Source organism: Diuraphis noxia, unplaced genomic scaffold, assembly GCF_037042655.1.
Source record: "Diuraphis noxia isolate RWA-SAM2 unplaced genomic scaffold, SU_Dnox_SAM2 contig0004, whole genome shotgun sequence".
NCBI lineage: Eukaryota > Metazoa > Arthropoda > Insecta > Hemiptera > Aphididae > Diuraphis > Diuraphis noxia.
Genome location: NW_028301714.1, coordinates 54,087,374 through 54,105,111, shown reverse-complemented (window position 1 = coordinate 54,105,111; position 17,738 = coordinate 54,087,374). Strand labels below are relative to the sequence as shown.

Below are 17,738 nucleotides of genomic sequence, written 5' to 3'. Positions count from 1 at the left end.
TATACACCTGTATAATATTAAATAGAAAGTTTGCAAAATAATAATGATAATACTGTCTAAAGAAATATTTTTAATATAATGGACAAGTAATAAACAGAGTTGAAAATAAAACAATAAAAAAGTATTGTATAAATCATAGACCTATGACTAACATTAATACATTTTAAATAAATTATTAATAATAAAATATGTTATATGATACATTATATGGAGGTACATATACATACATGGATAATGGATGTTGAACATAACTACAACTAATTAGGAATATTTTTAATCTTGGAATAAAATCAGCAAAAATTATAATGGTTAAATATAATCTGTCACAAGTAACATTATTAAACAATAACTAATACAATATTTAGATGAGTTTCAGGCACTGTTATGCATTCCAATTTCCAATAACCTATTACTGTCAGATGATTCCTTTTTTTTTTTTTAATATATTTAATTTGAAACATGTTAGTATAATACTAATAGTATTGCTGTTTGTTTTTTAAATTTCATCTTAAAAATTATTTTTTGTTTGCTCACAACATGCCTAGGTATATAAATCATTAAATATAAATATATAATGAAAAATGAATATATGTGCATATATTTTTTTAAATAAAGTGCATGTTTCAAATTTAAATTGTATAAAAAAAAAACTTAGTCCTAATTATATCTTCTAATGTAATTACTAAAACACACAGTTTTTGATTTTAAAATTAAAAGATTTACATTGGTTTTAAAAATTAATTAATTAATAAATTATTGCCTAACATTGTAAGATATTTTCTGTTGGTAGGATTTTTTTAGATAAACAATAATGTAATTACATTTAATAATTTCAGAGTTTAAAACTCAAAGATTATTTTTAAGCTAAGCAAAATAAAAACATGAAATTTTAGTATGCAAATATTTATAATAAGCTTTACTTTTGCATTAAATTCATAAAATGTATATAAGTATATAACTTTTCCCAAACATTTTAAAATTCGTAATTTTTATAACAAAACATTGAACTCTGTTTAAAATTGTTTAGGATAATAATTTACAGAACACATTAGATTGTCATGTAATATACATAACTACCAAAAAAACACGCTTTTCTAACGCTTGATAGGATAAAATTAAACAACTTGGAACTCTAACTGTCCTTTACACTGCAATGATGGCGGTGACACTAAAATGCAGCAAGAAAATTATTTACCACCACCTTTTGTAGTGTATGGTAGCCTCTAGATATTATTTTCATTTGCAAATAATAAAATGCAAACATATAAAACATTATAAATTATGATTTTGATTTAAAAATATGTTTTTTTATTATTTTTAGTGGGATGCAAAAAATATCTTATTATCAAGATATTTTTTATCTAATTTAATTAAATTTTTAAAAATTTAAAATGGTTTGTTTATAATATATATATTTTTATAAAATTTAATTTACACTGTCTTATTAATGTATGTATTATCAATTTATTCCTGATTATACATCAAATAAATTACCTTAAAAGCTTTAAGTTACAATTAGTATATTTTTAAGTTGCATTGTATTTCTAAAAAAAAACTCCTACAATAACACTTTAAAAAAAAAAACATGATTCCTCCAAAATTAGAATACATGTCAGTGAATGATTAGAGAAGAATACCACTGGGGTATACTATAGTTTGAGATATCAACAACTTATTATTCTACTTTATTAGTTATATAATAAAATAAACAGATTTTGTAATCCGAAATAGTTTAAAAATTGTTATCTGTTTGAGGTGATCTCATTACTCCAACACCGCCTCCAAGTCGTCGATAGTTCATTGTACCACAAAGTCGCCACTGATTTTGACTCTGATCATAAACTTCAATTGTTTTTAGGTAAGCTGTACCATCAAATCCACCAACAGCATACAGTTGTCCATTCACTACAGCTAAGCCTACACCACTTCTACGAGATGTCATGGCAACTATTGGAGACCATGAATTTGTATGTGGATTATATCTTTCAGCACTACTTAATTCCATGCAATCATCACGCCCCCCAACTGCATATATCATGTCTTTATAAACAGCACATCCCAAATGTTTTCTTCTTGTTGACATTGGTGCCATTACTGTCCATTTATTTTGTCTTGGATCATAACGTTCAACAGAACTTAATGGTGATTGTCCATCTGATCCACCAATTGCATACAAATAACCTCCTAGTACTGCCACAGCAACACCCAATCTTCTAGTTGTCATAGGGGCCACTTTACTCCATTTATTTTCCTTGGGGTCATAACGTTCAACATGACTTAAACATTGTACACCATCTTGACCTCCAACTGCATATAGCAAACCATCTAAAACAGCCACTCCAACACTTGTTCGACATGAAGTTGTAGGAGCCACATCACATGACCATTGATTGGTCTGAGGATCATATCGTTCTATACTATTAAGGTAAGACTGGCCATCGTGTCCTCCAACTGCATACAATAAATCATTAAGTACAGCTACTCCAACACCACATCTTCGTTTACTCATTTGTGCCTGTAACTTCCAATCCTCTGTTTGTGGATCATAACGTTCAACTGAAGCTATAGCATCTCCACTACACCAACCTCCAACAGCAAATAAAAGTTGTCCCCTTTGAGTAGGTTTACGAGGTCGAGTTCGTGGTCCTTGCATTAAAGGTCGTTCTTGAGGTAACAATAAATAGTTTTTAGCTTCATCAACAAGATCTCTACATGTTTCATCACTACGAACTAATAAGTCTGCACCTACAGTGCCAACTAGAAACTTGGGACTTAACAAAGGTAATCGTACATGCTGGAGTACTTGAGGAAGATTCTGCCTTCGCTCAGAAATATTATACTTGACCCAAGACATTGCTGCGCTGAAAACTTGCTCTTCTGTTCTCACATTAAGTTCGTCACTGGCAATTAAATCAATTAGTTGTGTAACTGGAAGAAGAAGAAATTCCTCACTTTCCATGACTTCTTGAAAATTATGTTGTGTGTATTTATCGGCAACACGTAAAAGATCAAGACAAGAATGTGTATCTGCAAATGCTCTGATGCCAAGACAATTTGATGGATCAAGTTGTCTCCTTAAAAACTCACAACAGATATCCTGTATTTCAGTTAATTGCAATAGGCAAGCAGCTGGAAGAAGAGTTTGGACATTAGATTCTTCTACTGTAATTCGAGCGGAATAACAAAATTCAATTAAAAGCTCCATTGCTATTTCATCCATATCACGTATAGTGACTTCTGTTTGTCGAGATTCAGCTAGATCTCCATTAAACATAGCCCTGAAGTATGGACTACAAGCAGATAAAATGTTACGGTGAGCGAATATTTTCCGATTGTTAATATTGAGAACAACATCACATAATTCACGATGACGACGCATAGAACTGAATTCGGCTAACATACATCTAGGATGTTTATCAGAGACGTGTGTTAGCCGATTAGGCAAAGGCGAATCTGGCTCCATTGGACCCATATGTAGTGCAGTAGACCGTGCACCAAGGGATGAAAAGAGATGCACGGGTGGAGAACACCAATCCCACGTACCTGATAAAAAAAATTGATATCATAATTATTCTAACAATCTTAGATGTTTTTAAATATAATCGCTGAATAAATACCTACTAAATGTATTATGTAATTTACATATGAAAAATGAATATCTATTTATTTTGTAACTACTTAATATTAAAATATAAGTACACTCTAAACTATGTAGTTATGTAAAAATATATATTGATGATAAATTTTAGAAATAAATTGCACGATTATCAGTTAGTAATTATTTTAATTTTTATGCGATATTCCAAATTTATTAATATTAACTAAAACTATTTGTATTGTGAAACAAGCATTAAATAACAAATAGTGGATATGACCTGTTCTTAAATCTTAATGAAATCAGATATCAAAGCATTTTTAATTTATTATTATTTTTTAATAAGAAACATATTATAAGTGAGTAGATACCAAATAAATGGTTGTTTGTTTTATTATTCTAATATGTATTCTCAATCAATAATAATTTATAGGTATAAAATTAAATACAAAGTACTCAATGTCGTTAAACAGAATTGTAGAATATTACTCATAGGTACCTACAATTTCAATAAAAAAAACTAAGGGTGTTTAAGCTATGCATTTTATCATTTAAGTTTTTTTTTTTGTGAGGAAAAGTTTTTGATACATAAACAAGAAAATTATTTGAAAGCGCTAATTTTAAAATTGGGGGTAATAATACACCCTAAGCCCCCCTATTTGTGCCTATGCTATTACTAAATGTCGTAAATAGATGTATAAAACTGTAAAAAAGTTTTAAACTTAAAAGTCAAATTTTAACTTGTTTATAACCAATAATAAGTATTTTGGTGTTATTTCCTATGATTAAGAACATTAACAAATATAAAACAAGTTATTTGATGTGTTTTATTTATAATATCTACAATATATTTAAAAATAATATTAAGTTAAAATAGAATGTTGAACATTTGAATTAGGTCATTTACTTTGAAAATTATTATATTGTATATGTCTTAACCAATTCTAATACAATAAAATACAAATATAAATATTTTGAACTATACCTTCAATTTTGCAGTCTATTTAATAACAGTTTAAGAAGATAATAGTATAGTATTATAATAGGTAGTGATTATTGTACTAAGTATAGAGGATAAAATTATTCAAAAAAATGTTTTAATGCAATTATTAGTGTACATATTGTTCAGTGTAACAATTCATTTTTAATCAACTCACAATTGTTTTTTAAAATTATTAATTTAATAAATGATTTTGGATTTAGGTAGTTGTAAAAATTAAGATTAAAAAGAATAATTTATAATTTAATTTTGATATTTATAATTTATATTGTCAATTGTCATTTGTCATACATAATAATAAAAACAACTATTATCAATAGCTTTATCGTAATCGACTGTGACATTACAGTGTTACCGTTAAAACAAATTGAAAATACAAAATGTATTTTTACAAACAACCTTATGTATGGTCACAGTACATCCACAATCATTCTTTATGAGCGTATGAAGTCAAAATTTTGTGTAAAATTTGTCTTCAAGATTCTCCATAAGTTTTCCAACAATTAACAAAATAAAAAAGCTTCTGAAAATGAAAATTCATTTATTACAAGAGTTTGAAGTTAGACATCGGATATTATAATAAAACTTATGTAAAATGACTAAAATGTGAGTATTAAAAATATAACATTTATAGTGTGTACTAATTATAAATAGAAATTTTAAATATTTCATAGAATTTAATATGACCACAGCCAAAGCCCGTTTTGTAAAAACGTTTCACAAAAACATGATCAAAATATTGTATAATATTATAGTAATATTACGTAAGTTATAAATATTAATTAACGTACCTAAGTAGATAGATATTAAATGATATTATATTTGTTTGGTAAAGATTTTGATGGGGGATACGATCAGGTAAGTTCAAAGTTACTATAAAAAAAGTAACTTGTCTTGTAACTTACTTAAAAATAACTTCATTTTATATTATTAGCTTGTATTAATATTTAGATTTGCATTCAGTGGCGTATTTACGTTTGTGGCGGGGTCCAGTCTCCGGTACCACTGCCCCCCCTCCCTCCAGAACCTCTTACACGAAAAAAAACTAAAATTCTTACATATTTGCAGAACCCGAGTCCAGGGGCTCCATTTGGAGGGGAGAGTAGGGTATGCAAGTGCACACCCTGAATTTCTTATTTGCTATTGGCCTAGGCGTCACTGATACACGGCCTTGCTGCCTTGGCCTTCAGTTTTCCTATCTTTAACTTTATGGTTTAGGTCATAAACTACTTTTAATGATTCATTTGTATTTTCTATTTTTATTGATATTCTAATTTCAAATATAGGTACCTAATTATCAATTAAATTTATGCGTTAAAAAATTTCAAAATAGTAATAGTTAAATGGTATTATGGTAAGATATCTAGTACCTAAAATATTAATATTTAACTTATTGATTTGTAATATTTTTTGCATGAAAGCCAAATGTTTTTTTGACAGTAAAAATTGTATAGAAAAAATACGATGAGAAATGTTTTTTGACAATTGACCTGGTGGTTGGAAAATATTGGCCTCTTTAATTAGTTTAATTGCATCCACACCCTTAAAAAAACTGAAATGGCGCCCCTGATGGAGGCACGGGCGGACACCGGGTCGCGTGGACATATCTTTTTCCTGTGAACAAAATATTATATAAAATATAGTTTAAAATTAGTTATCACAGCTAAAATAGATACATGTCCTGCAGCATGGTTTTATGTAGGTATTAACTAATAAGTATAGAAATTATAGTAATTATACATTTATACATTAGTTATGTATTATGTTATTCTGATTACGGTCTCCAAGTTACGACTTATAAACTGAGGATCCCCCTCTCCAGAACTATTTAAAAATACGTCACTGTTTGCATTTATACATGTTTATATTATATTGATTTCATTCATAATAATTAATTATTTTTTTGTTAAAAATGCATTAAATTTTAAATTTTAATAACTATAACTCTAAAATGTATTACAATATTTTTTCTTAAACGTTAAGAATTATCTTTAACGATAGATATTATTAGATGTTGATACTTTTGAGATTGTTTGAATTTTTAATCTGAGCAGAAAGTATGATTTAAGAAATAAAATGGAGCATGCAATAATGTATTAAAAAGTTTGTTAGTTTGTATTTTATTTGTATTATAGTTTGAACAATATGACGTTAGAGTGCACCACTATGTTCATTTTTTAATTTAAAATAAATTGGATAGATACCAGTCGTATCTAACAGACTAGATAGTTTTGTTTTGTATTCGATGTTATTACTAAACATTTTAATGGTCCAAAATAATATTTTAGCTTATAAAGTTCTAACTAATGTAGGTATTTAATTTTTTATTGTTTTACTAATAGAAAAAGTTTTAGCAGCATGGCAATAGGTATTTTTCTATTATCTATATGAGCGTGGCCAATGACATACATTTGACACTATTTAATTTTTTTTTTTCATAATATGTAATAATAATAATTCTGTGTATAATTATTAAAATAATTTGTCAACAGGTTTATTAATATTTTTATACAACATTTTAAAATAATTAATTATAACCATAACATAATATAGTTGATTTGCATGTATATTATGTTATGGGCAATGTTAACGTTTGGTTAAAGTCGGCATTAGCCGGATAATGTCAACATTAGCCATTCATTTTGGCTAATGTGTAATTTTTCGTTTATAAACATGAAATATCAACATTATCCGGATAATGTTAACTTTAACCAGTCAATATTGGATAATGTTAAAAGTGATATATTAGAGTTGTTACCATTCTATACGATAATAAAGCGTTGGACTTTGGACTGTCAGAGTATATTATAATATCTTAATTAACCTAATCGAGGTTATAAATTATCTTGCCGATAAAGTGAATAATATACAGTGTGATCACAATTTAAGGTAACATTAAGTATCTCTGATGGATGGCCTGCCATGTATTGAAATGGGGTTTTCGAGGGGTAATAGGAAGTACCTATAAATATTTGTCATATTTTCAGATAAATTTCAAATTTTTAACACTTTTGGTGTGCGCATGCGCAATACAACTTGACGGGTAATGTTAACAGTTGGCTAATGTTGTATTATCCGGCTAATGTCGACTTTATCCAAATGTTAACATTACCTATAACTGGCCATAACATATATAATATTAAATGAATATGTTGGTAAATTTGTTATAATAATTTGTGTCTATTTAATAAATATAATCATGTATTTTTGATGGTATTGGTATACCTACCTAAATTTTGTATTCAGCACAAAAACTTTAGAAATAGAATTATTTTTTATTTTTCATTTTATTTTATTTTAAATTGATTATACGGACTGAGCCTCTTAAAAATTTGGGATTATAGAAGTTACAAAAATAGTTATTAATAGATAAAAATACAATTATACAATTACAATAACTTATACTAGTTATACTATAGATAGTATACACGATTAGATGAATAAATTACTAATATACATTGGAAAACGAAATGAGACGCCTTAGAAGACATATAGCTATAGTAGCCATATAGGTGGTAAAAGCTCATGGACGAGAATAAAGAAGTTTGAAGCAGATCAGAGATGCAATGTAGGTACTTATTACTATATTTGTAACTTATAATTTACGTCGATATATCATAATAAGCAATCTGCTAATATATTGACATGTTGTTACTTGTATGTATGTATATATATATATATGTATATTCAATAGTCTAAAAACTATAATCACTGCTGGTTTTATTAATTTACCTATAGGCTGCAGTTAGGATTTTTATTTTTTTATTGTTCTTAGTTTACATCAGCGGCAATGGGCATTTTAGTTACGTTTTTTTTTACCGTGAACATTTCAAAAAGAACAAAAAACATTTAAAAATAGTTTTATTTACAGATCTATGCAGTTGTATCATGCATTTTATGGTTGTACAGAAAGGTTTTTTTTTTAAAGAAGTTTTTCGTTTTATTGGTATTTATCTTCTGCATTGAAAACTAAAGCTGCGTCCAAATTGGTTGAGATGCCGAGTTTTTTTTATGCCTTCTTCACCTTGAAAAAAATTTATTTTGACTGACGATTATTTGACAGGCAATAAGGAAAGGTTGAATAATTCTTTAAGTCAATGTTTTTAACTATTTGTTATTTTTATTATAATATATTTGTTGTAAAAATGTGAATTAAAAATTCAATATTTGGTATATATGGTAATGATTCTTTGTAGGTCCTCTTATATTTGATACATGCAGTGATTAATTTTATGTGGAACTGCACTTTTTGATTTCTATATTAAAGTTTAAACGATTATAATATTGTGTACATTATCAAAAAAATAAAAACTATCTTTTTACTTAAACTATTCTAAAATTATTTTTTAAATGTAAGAATTTAAAGTTTTTTTTTTAGGTGGCTTGGACGCTTGATAGTTGATACACAATTCGATATTAGTACTTTACAATATTAAAGCACTAACGATTAAATATTTTAATATAACTAAATTATAATTTAAATTGTTACGTATGTTCTATAATCTATATAATATGTGTAACACGGAATAATAAATTCTCTTATTCTACTTATTTTAATAAGGTATTAGTAATTGTTAATAAAATGGAAAAATTAACTGCCTATACTAGATACCTACACGACTTTATTCGGCTTATAATGAATAGATTTATATTTCACAATTCACAATTTGTAGGATTTATTCAAGGGTAACTACTAACTTTATACCTTTCAGCGTTTTTCATTCATAAACGCTGCTTATAAGGATCAATAACTGCTGGCACTCGCACGTCATCAAAGCGTGGTTACCATGGGTACTTGTTGCGTGTCCCTTTGACGTCAATGGTATCATCATTTACGTCACTGGTGAGCGGAGACATGATAAACGAAACTACTTGTAATCTTTATCTAGTCTGAATTCAGCTTAATAACAATTGAACTATTTTTTTATCAAAACATTATTGTTATGTGGAACCTATACTTATTGAGTTATATTATTTTAAATTTATTCGAATTTTTTAATGTTTTTAGTTTTTATAGCTTCTTAGTGGATCGATGTACCTATTGTTTTTACAACGTTGTATGTATCTTATTGTGCGTATAAGGTATAAATGATAAGTGATAGAAAAAATGATTCTATCTATTATTTTGAGGGTAATGATTTATGATAAAAAATTAGGGAAAAAATCTAGTTTAGCGGCCACGAGAAATTTTCATTTTTTTTTTCGGGAACCTATGTATTTTAAAGAGCTTAAAACGATAGCGCAAAAATAAATTTTTAGAAATGGTTAGTTTTGAAGTTATAGCTTGCCAAGTTCACAATTTTCGGTGTTTTAATCATGCATTTTAATCAAACTAATCATTTCTAACTATTTATTTTTGCGCTATCGTTTTAAACTCGATGAAATACACAGGTTTAAAAAATAATAATTTAATAATTCGTTATAAGAACGTTGCGCACATGAGTAAAACATCGAACATTTTGAATTTCGCCAGTCTATAACTTCAAAACTTATCATTTCCGCAAATTAATTTTTGTGTCATCGTTTCACACTCGTTAAAATATATAGGTTCCAAAAAATAAATCAAAAAATTCGCGCGGCTACTAAACTAGAGTTATGTCGAAAATTATATAGGTATAGTTGGCATTTTTAAGAGATTAAAATTAAAAATTCCCAGTACTTTTAATAAATTTAGGAAAAAACAAAACAAACCAATTTAAAAAAAAGGTAAATTTTTACGAAATACAATTTTTCGACATAATAGATACTTTTTGTTTTTTTGGCGAAAAAATTGGGTGTTACATTTTATGTGTGTGTGTGTGTGTGAGTATCATTAATAATTTGAGTTGAAAATTTATAAGTTTTAACATTTAAACATTTATTAATGGAGTATATATTATATTAGTTAAAGATTGTTTATATTGTTAATCTTCGTAAAAAAATGAATAGCTTAAAAATGTAAATTTCTATTTCAACAATTATTACATTTTCTCATAACTTTGAAAAATTGCCTACTCGAAACCCATTACAATGTGTGTATAGAATCAGATATAAAATTCAAATATTAGTTGTATACATCTAAAAATGAGAATAAATAATATGGCAAAATGTTTGTACAATTTAAATTGTTTTCAGAAAATTGTATAATTTTGGAGAGATTTTTGTGATACATCTTAGAAAACATTATAATTAATATAATTTAATTCTGTACTATAATAATATGTATATTGTATTATGTATTGGAATGTATTTTGCATTTAACTTTAAAAATAAATGCATTGTATATATAATATATAATATTATATATAAAATACAATTTTGTATGGTATAATTTATTGAACATATTTTGTAGGTGACAGAGAAGGTAACTGATAAAGTTGTTATTTTCATTAAGTTAGATTCTATATAGATTTAACTGTATAAGAAATAGAATTGTTGATAATAATTAATAATACCTAACCAAAGAAAGATAAATTATTTTTCATTTTAAAGATATTATCTATAGTTTAAATTATTTTTTTAAAGCATAATCCTTTTTTTTTAATTAAAAAATAGTCATAATATACAACATTTTATGTCCATTGTAAAGATATATTATACCTATATAAATATAGTCCACATAACAAACATGCCATAGTTAGTAGTTATTCATTACTATTTTAAAACGTTATTTTATTTTAAATAATATATGCTGCTGAATTCTTTTTTTCAGAAAAAACTACTATGCTGGGATAATATCTTATTTTTCATTTTCTTAGTTTTTATTACATGTATCTAAAAATAAATAATAAATATATACTCTGCCATTATTTTAGCTAATATTATTTATTTAAGTTAGTAAACTGCTGTACCCAAAATAGTCGATAACTTTATAAAAAGCTATCGTTGATATTTTTAAATGATATAACGCGTATATATATACGTCTATAGACAGAGTAGTTTATCAGTGGACGCGTTTCTTCGTTAACAATATTTATTATTTTTATTTTTAATCAAGACTTAAACAATCTAGTTTTGAATAATAATGAGGTGTTAAAGTATTGTTTTCTTTTGATTTTATCATTGAATAATGTTAACATGTGACTATTTACGTCATAATTATTTATTAGATTACTTATTTAAAATAGTCATAATATAAAACACACATTTAAAATTGTTGGAAAAAATTATATTTTATTACAGTGACAAGTTTAGGAATTAACAAATATCATAATGTTAAAAATACCAAGACAATATTCAAAATTCAAATATAGAAAAATGATTTTTTTATATAATATATTCGTGGGAAAGATGACAGTCAAAGTTAATGAATAAAAAAATACTTAATAATAAAACCATATTTAAAATTCAATTAGGTGGTCCCGTCGTTATTATCGTGACTAATTATCGACGTCTTTGAAGGAGGTCTATTGTTATCCGTTTGAATTTTGGCCTACCGAAAATTGTTTATTGTTGGCTTGTCCACGAGGGCGGTCCGATAAGGCCTCTTATGAATCTAGATTTCTCCGTTCTCACGATTCTCTATTATATTTTTGTATGACAAATCAGTGTACAAGATCAAAACGACTTTTTTGTCTTTAATCAATTAAACAATTTATGAAATAAAATAATTAACATAGAAAAATAGAACAAAATTAGAAATATAAATATAAATATACCTATTTTAATGTATAGTTTGTAAAATTTAATTAAGAATTTATCAATCAGCATCAAAAAGTTAAAGTAAAATATAAGTTTTTTTTTTTATTGACGATAAAAGTTTATTTACAATCTATACATACAGTGTAAATAAGTAAGTGTGGTGCTTAAAAATAAAAAAAAATAACATTAGTCACAGAGAAGGAAGGCTCCCAGCAGTGCCACCTGACAAGAAGTTAAAATATAAGTTAAAATACTAAAATGTTTAATTATTTTTTAGAAAAGATTTGTTTTCCTCAAAGATTCACAAAGTGATATAATTTCGCACACACATCAATTATCATGAATAATATGTCTCCAATACACTCGGATGCATGCAACAGTGTATTTTTTTTGTTTCCCCATGGACAACATAATGAGTATGTTTTATTAGTTAGTACTGTTAGTAGACAATGATAAACTTTGTAATATCCTTAACAATGCACACATTTAGACTTAAGTGCACTTACAAACTCTGATCCAAAATTGTATCCTACTAAATATATAACGCTAGTGGCCCGTGTTGTCGAAGCGGAATTTATTTATGTAAATTCCAAGATCATGATACACTCCATAATGACCTCTCTATTCCAACAGTACAACATGTAGCCAAAACTCTGTATAAACGATTCCATTCAAATCTCTTCAACCACCGCAATCCTCTAATCTCAAACTTATTTACTCCCAGAATCCCAGGTGACCCTGGAAGACGTTTAAAACGCAAATGGTGTCGGGATCTCCTGACTGAATAAAACCCATCCACAATCTCAAGAAGTTCCATCGCTGGATGGATTCTTCACTCAAGTCATCAGTCCCTTTTATTTTATTTTATTTTATTTTTATTCTATTTCTTATCAACACTTATACTCATTGTAAAAATATATTTACAGATTGTATAATAAAACAAAATATACTATAAAAAAAAAAAAAAAATTCCAAGATCAATAATGAAAAAAAAAATAAACTCTGATCCATATTATAAACTATTGTTGACAGTGATTTTGTTAGGCATGAACTTCATTATATTGTGAGACGAGAAAAAATTGGCAACTGATTCACACCTACCTATAATATTGATTAATTGCCTGCCAAAACATCACGCCCATTTGCCACCTTTTGTTATCCAAAAAATGTTCAATGCTGACCAAAATTGTTTTTATTTACAACCGTTTGAAATTTTTTAATGGTAGTTCAATAGTCGTTTTTTGGCTACTCTTGTTTTTTTACCAACGATAAATTAAGTGAAAAATAAAATTACCGAGAAATAAAACCACTGTGATCCGAGGCATACACTGAACATACTTTTATGACCCATTGTGACAGGCTGACATGAAACAAATGGGTACTGTAAACTGTTTGTATTTGTAGACTTTGTGTTCTGAGAGTGATATATGACATGTCCGTTAGAAATAAAATGATAAAGGAAAAAGACTTTAATCCAGGCATAAAAATAAATTTTTTTATTTTTTAATTTTAATTGTTTCAATAAATTTTTTTGTTGAAACAATCGTTAGAAAATATAATAAAACTGTATACCTACCTAGACTACAACGAAAACAAATTAATATTATATAATAGGTAGGTGGTATAGAAAAAAAGATCGTTTAGGTGAATTTATAAATTATTGAATAATAGGGAAGTAACATTCCTACGTCTATAAAATTTTTATAATTATTATTATATCGTTTCTGCTGATTGGTGTTTATACGCCAATTTGCAAATACAGATAGTGAACGATAATTTGTTAGATTTAATGTATTACGTAAAAATACTAAAAAAAAAACAAGACTATACATTAAAATCATGGAAAGAATATCAAACCGGAAAATTAACAATAATTAATTATATTAAACAAATGGGCATGCAATACCTTACTAATAAAAAAAATATAGTTATTATGATAATTTATATGAGAATATAATACATTTTATTGAATAAATGGGTATGCGGTACTAATGATACAATAAATGGGAAGGAAAACCTATTAGTCTATATAAACATAGGCGTGCGCAGACCTTGCTGGCAGGGGGGGCAGAATGTATAATATATTACACATTATTATATATTATTATATTATACAGTAGTGAATATTATACTATAATAAATTATATAGTATGTTATATACTATATAATATATAATTGAATATTATTTTGGTTATTAGTTAGGTAGTTCAATCAATATTAGAAATGGCAGTATTTTATTTTATATATCATTAATTATTTACAAATTTAATAAAATAATTGACACTTCAAAGTTTATTTTTAATGTATTAGTATACAAATTTAATATGAAATATAAATAAGTAAGTCTTACCTCTTTATTTCTTTAGAGTACCATTCTTCTTTCAGAAGGAATTAATATTTTAAATTGTTCTATTACTTCGTCAATGTTAATATTATAGGCTAATTCCTGTTCAATTGACATGGTGAGTAGTCCATCTAGTCGATCTTGATGCATGGTACTACGTAATTTTGTTTTAATTAAGCTTAATTTTGAGAATGCCCTTTCACAAGAACAACTAGTCACAGGAATAGTAACAAATATTTTTAGCATTTTTAATATATTATTGAATATAGTTTCCCTTCCACTGCCAAACTCTGTTAACCATTTTATCCACGTGTCACAATTTTTTATATTATTTTTGGGTACATTATCTGTATGTTTAAGTAGACTTATTTCACTTTTTAACATTTCTGCTTCCAAACCAAAGGCATCAGTTAAAATGGTGATATCGTTGTCGTCAACATTTAATTCTAGTACATTGGAAATACTCTTTATCATATTCAAAGTTTCCTGGCTAAATCTCAAATTAATACCATTAATCATTTGGTCTAATGTTGCATTATAAACTGTAATCTTCATTTCTTCCTCTTTAGTATCCATGAAATGTTGGGTATTAGAAAAACAATCAACTTTACTCGAAACTTTTCTTTTTTTAACTGGTGGTATTACAATTTGATTTTCTTCACATAATTTAAATACTTTTTTGTAAATATTATTGAAATTAGATTCAGTATTTCTCATAGTTTTCAGTGTCTTTTTCAATGATTCAACTAACTGAACTGCTGTTAATAAATTAATATCAGATTTTTGCAAATATGAACTCACTTTTAATATTGAACATAATATAGGCTCCAGCATTTCCAACGCAAAAACAAACTCGAAAGTTCTCATTTGGTAAATAATCCCCAAACCTTTAGCACGAATATCAGCTTGTCTAGTGGATTCTGAAATTTCATTAATGGCAATAAGTAGAGCTGAGTAATTTACTTTGACCGCACTAACGGCTTCGTAGCGACAAGCCCATCGTGTTGTAGAAACTGACTTCAACGTTTTTAATTTTATGTTAACTGAATTTTCAATTTTCTCCAATACTGCATGTCTAACGCAGCTGCCTTCAATAAAATTATAAATGAGCTGGATATTTCCAAAAAAATCAAACGTTGTTCGATTATTTCTCCCAACAGAATCGACTAGAACGAGGTTCAAGCAATGCCCATAGCAATGAACAAAAAATGTGTTTGAGTTTTTCTCTTTGAATTTTGCTTGTACTCCGTTAGTACACCCTGACATAGTTGACGCTCCATCGAAACAAACGGAAACTATATTTTCCCATTTAATACTATATTCTTGAATAATATCATGTAATGAACTAAAAATACTTTGTGCATCTACTGATGTTATTCGTTTTAAACAAATAAATTGTTCTACAGTACAGTTTGTATGTTTGTTAAAATAACGTATCACAAATCACAATAGACAATTGCTCGTGGTGGCCTATGTCACTCGTCTCGTCTGCTATTAAAGATACTTTTTCATTAAGTATTGCATCTTTTAATTGCCTTTTGATAACCTGGTTAATAGATGAAATTAGATCGTTCTGTATATGATTGCTTGTATATATTGCATTTTTTGGTCCTGATAAAAAATGTTCATTAAAAATTGGATCATATTTACGCAAGAGACATACTATATCTAAGAATAAACCTTTATGAACATCATTTTTACTTTCTGTATGTCCTCGGAATGGCTTACCACCAATACCTAAACAAACAGTGATATCAATTAATCGTCTCATAATCTCTCTATTTTTTTGTCGAGTTAATTCCTTCACACTGTTAATATTTTTTCTCTGGTCATCTATAACTTCATCAATAGGCTTTGAATTTAAAAAATTTGTCAGTGATGTTGAACTATTTAAATGATTTTTGGATTTTTCATGTGCACTAAATTTGGAGGTAGAGGCTTTCCAATTTTTAAATCCGATTTTTGAATATACCAATTCTGATTGTCCAATATTAAGTCCCGTTGATCCGCTAAACATCCGACAAGGGAAGCAAAACGCTAAATCATCCTTTGGGCTATACTCTAACCAAGTAAACTGTTGGTACCATGACTTCTGAAAACTACGTTTTACGCCACTAAAACTGGTTCTCGGAAAAATGTCCAATACAGGTTGAAATGGGCCTTTTAAAAGTCTTTGTCTAAATTCAATCTGATTTTTAGGAATAGAATTTTTAGGATCTTCAGGATGTATATCAGGGACCATTTTATTATGACCTATGGGCAATAGGTATAAATGAGATTTTATCTTTAAAAAATTGTACTAATATGTAATAAATAAATAATAACAATAAACAAAAAATTTACAAAACTAAACATTTAATATTGATTATCTGACAACACGACAAAGCTAACAAAAAATATCTATTAAGCAACTAAACAAAAAAAAACATATAACTATTAACTACATAACAAAAAAAAAATGCTAGCTTATTACAAGCACCATTGTCCATTAACTTTACTTACATATTTGAAATATTTATAAAATTCTATACTTACCTAAGTTTTTAGGAATGTTTAATCAAAAAGTATATAGTGAACATTTCTATATTATATATTAGTAAGACACATTGCTTATAATGTAATAAAATAAATAACATAAAAAATTAAACCCAATCAGTTAACACAACACATTTATTTAAATAACCACACAATTTTAAAATATAAAACAAATACCTAATGAATCATTGGAATTTTTCATCAGTGATGAAATTCCCTCAGGCATTGGGTATTCTGAATGTTTTGATATATTGTCCTCATGTAATGGAACTGGTAGATCATCTGGATTTGGAACAGCTTTGTCTGATACAAGCATAAATAAATGTAATTTAGTAAGGATCTAATGAGTAATGGCTAATGTAAAATTGTATGTACCTATTGTACCTATCCAGAACTTACATAAAAAACTAATGAGTGTTCTTGTAACAAATTAAAACTTAATAATTTACAAAACTATATTATTATATAATATAATTTGTATTAAGTAGGTATTTATAATATACCATATTATAGCATTACCTATGTATATTTTACAATGTTACTAATTACTATTAGCTGACATAAAAGCCATTCAATAATAATAAATAATTTATATACTTACTAACTAAAAATTTTCTAATGTCCATGTTTCACAATTTGACAAA

At 26.9% G+C, this 17,738-nt stretch overlaps 2 protein-coding genes across 3 annotated transcripts; both read right to left on the bottom strand.

The window, feature by feature from the left end:
- Positions 1-50: 50 nt before the first annotated feature.
- Positions 51-4,772, bottom strand: dbo (Kelch-like protein diablo). 2 transcript variants are annotated; one of them, XM_089225886.1, is made up of 2 exons: positions 4,753-4,772; positions 51-3,543 (listed from the first exon to the last, which is right to left on the bottom strand). In XM_089225886.1, exon 2 carries the CDS (start codon positions 3,470-3,472, stop codon positions 1,733-1,735), a length of 1,740 nt encoding a protein of 579 aa, XP_089082012.1. In that variant the 5' UTR covers positions 3,473-3,543; positions 4,753-4,772; the 3' UTR covers positions 51-1,732. The 2 variants fall into 2 exon arrangements, with proteins under 2 accessions (XP_089082012.1, XP_015379321.1); XM_015523835.2 differs by lacking the exon at positions 4,753-4,772 and adding an exon at positions 4,581-4,746.
- Positions 4,773-14,577: 9,805 nt separating this feature from the next.
- On the bottom strand, positions 14,578-16,801 carry LOC149056196 (zinc finger MYM-type protein 1-like). The gene is made up of 3 exons (XM_089227038.1): positions 16,039-16,801; positions 15,311-15,959; positions 14,578-15,181 (listed from the first exon to the last, which is right to left on the bottom strand). The coding sequence occupies exons 1-3, from the start codon at positions 16,799-16,801 to the stop codon at positions 14,578-14,580; spliced, it is 2,016 nt and encodes a 671-aa protein (XP_089083164.1).
- Between the last annotated feature and the right edge of the window lie 937 nt (positions 16,802-17,738).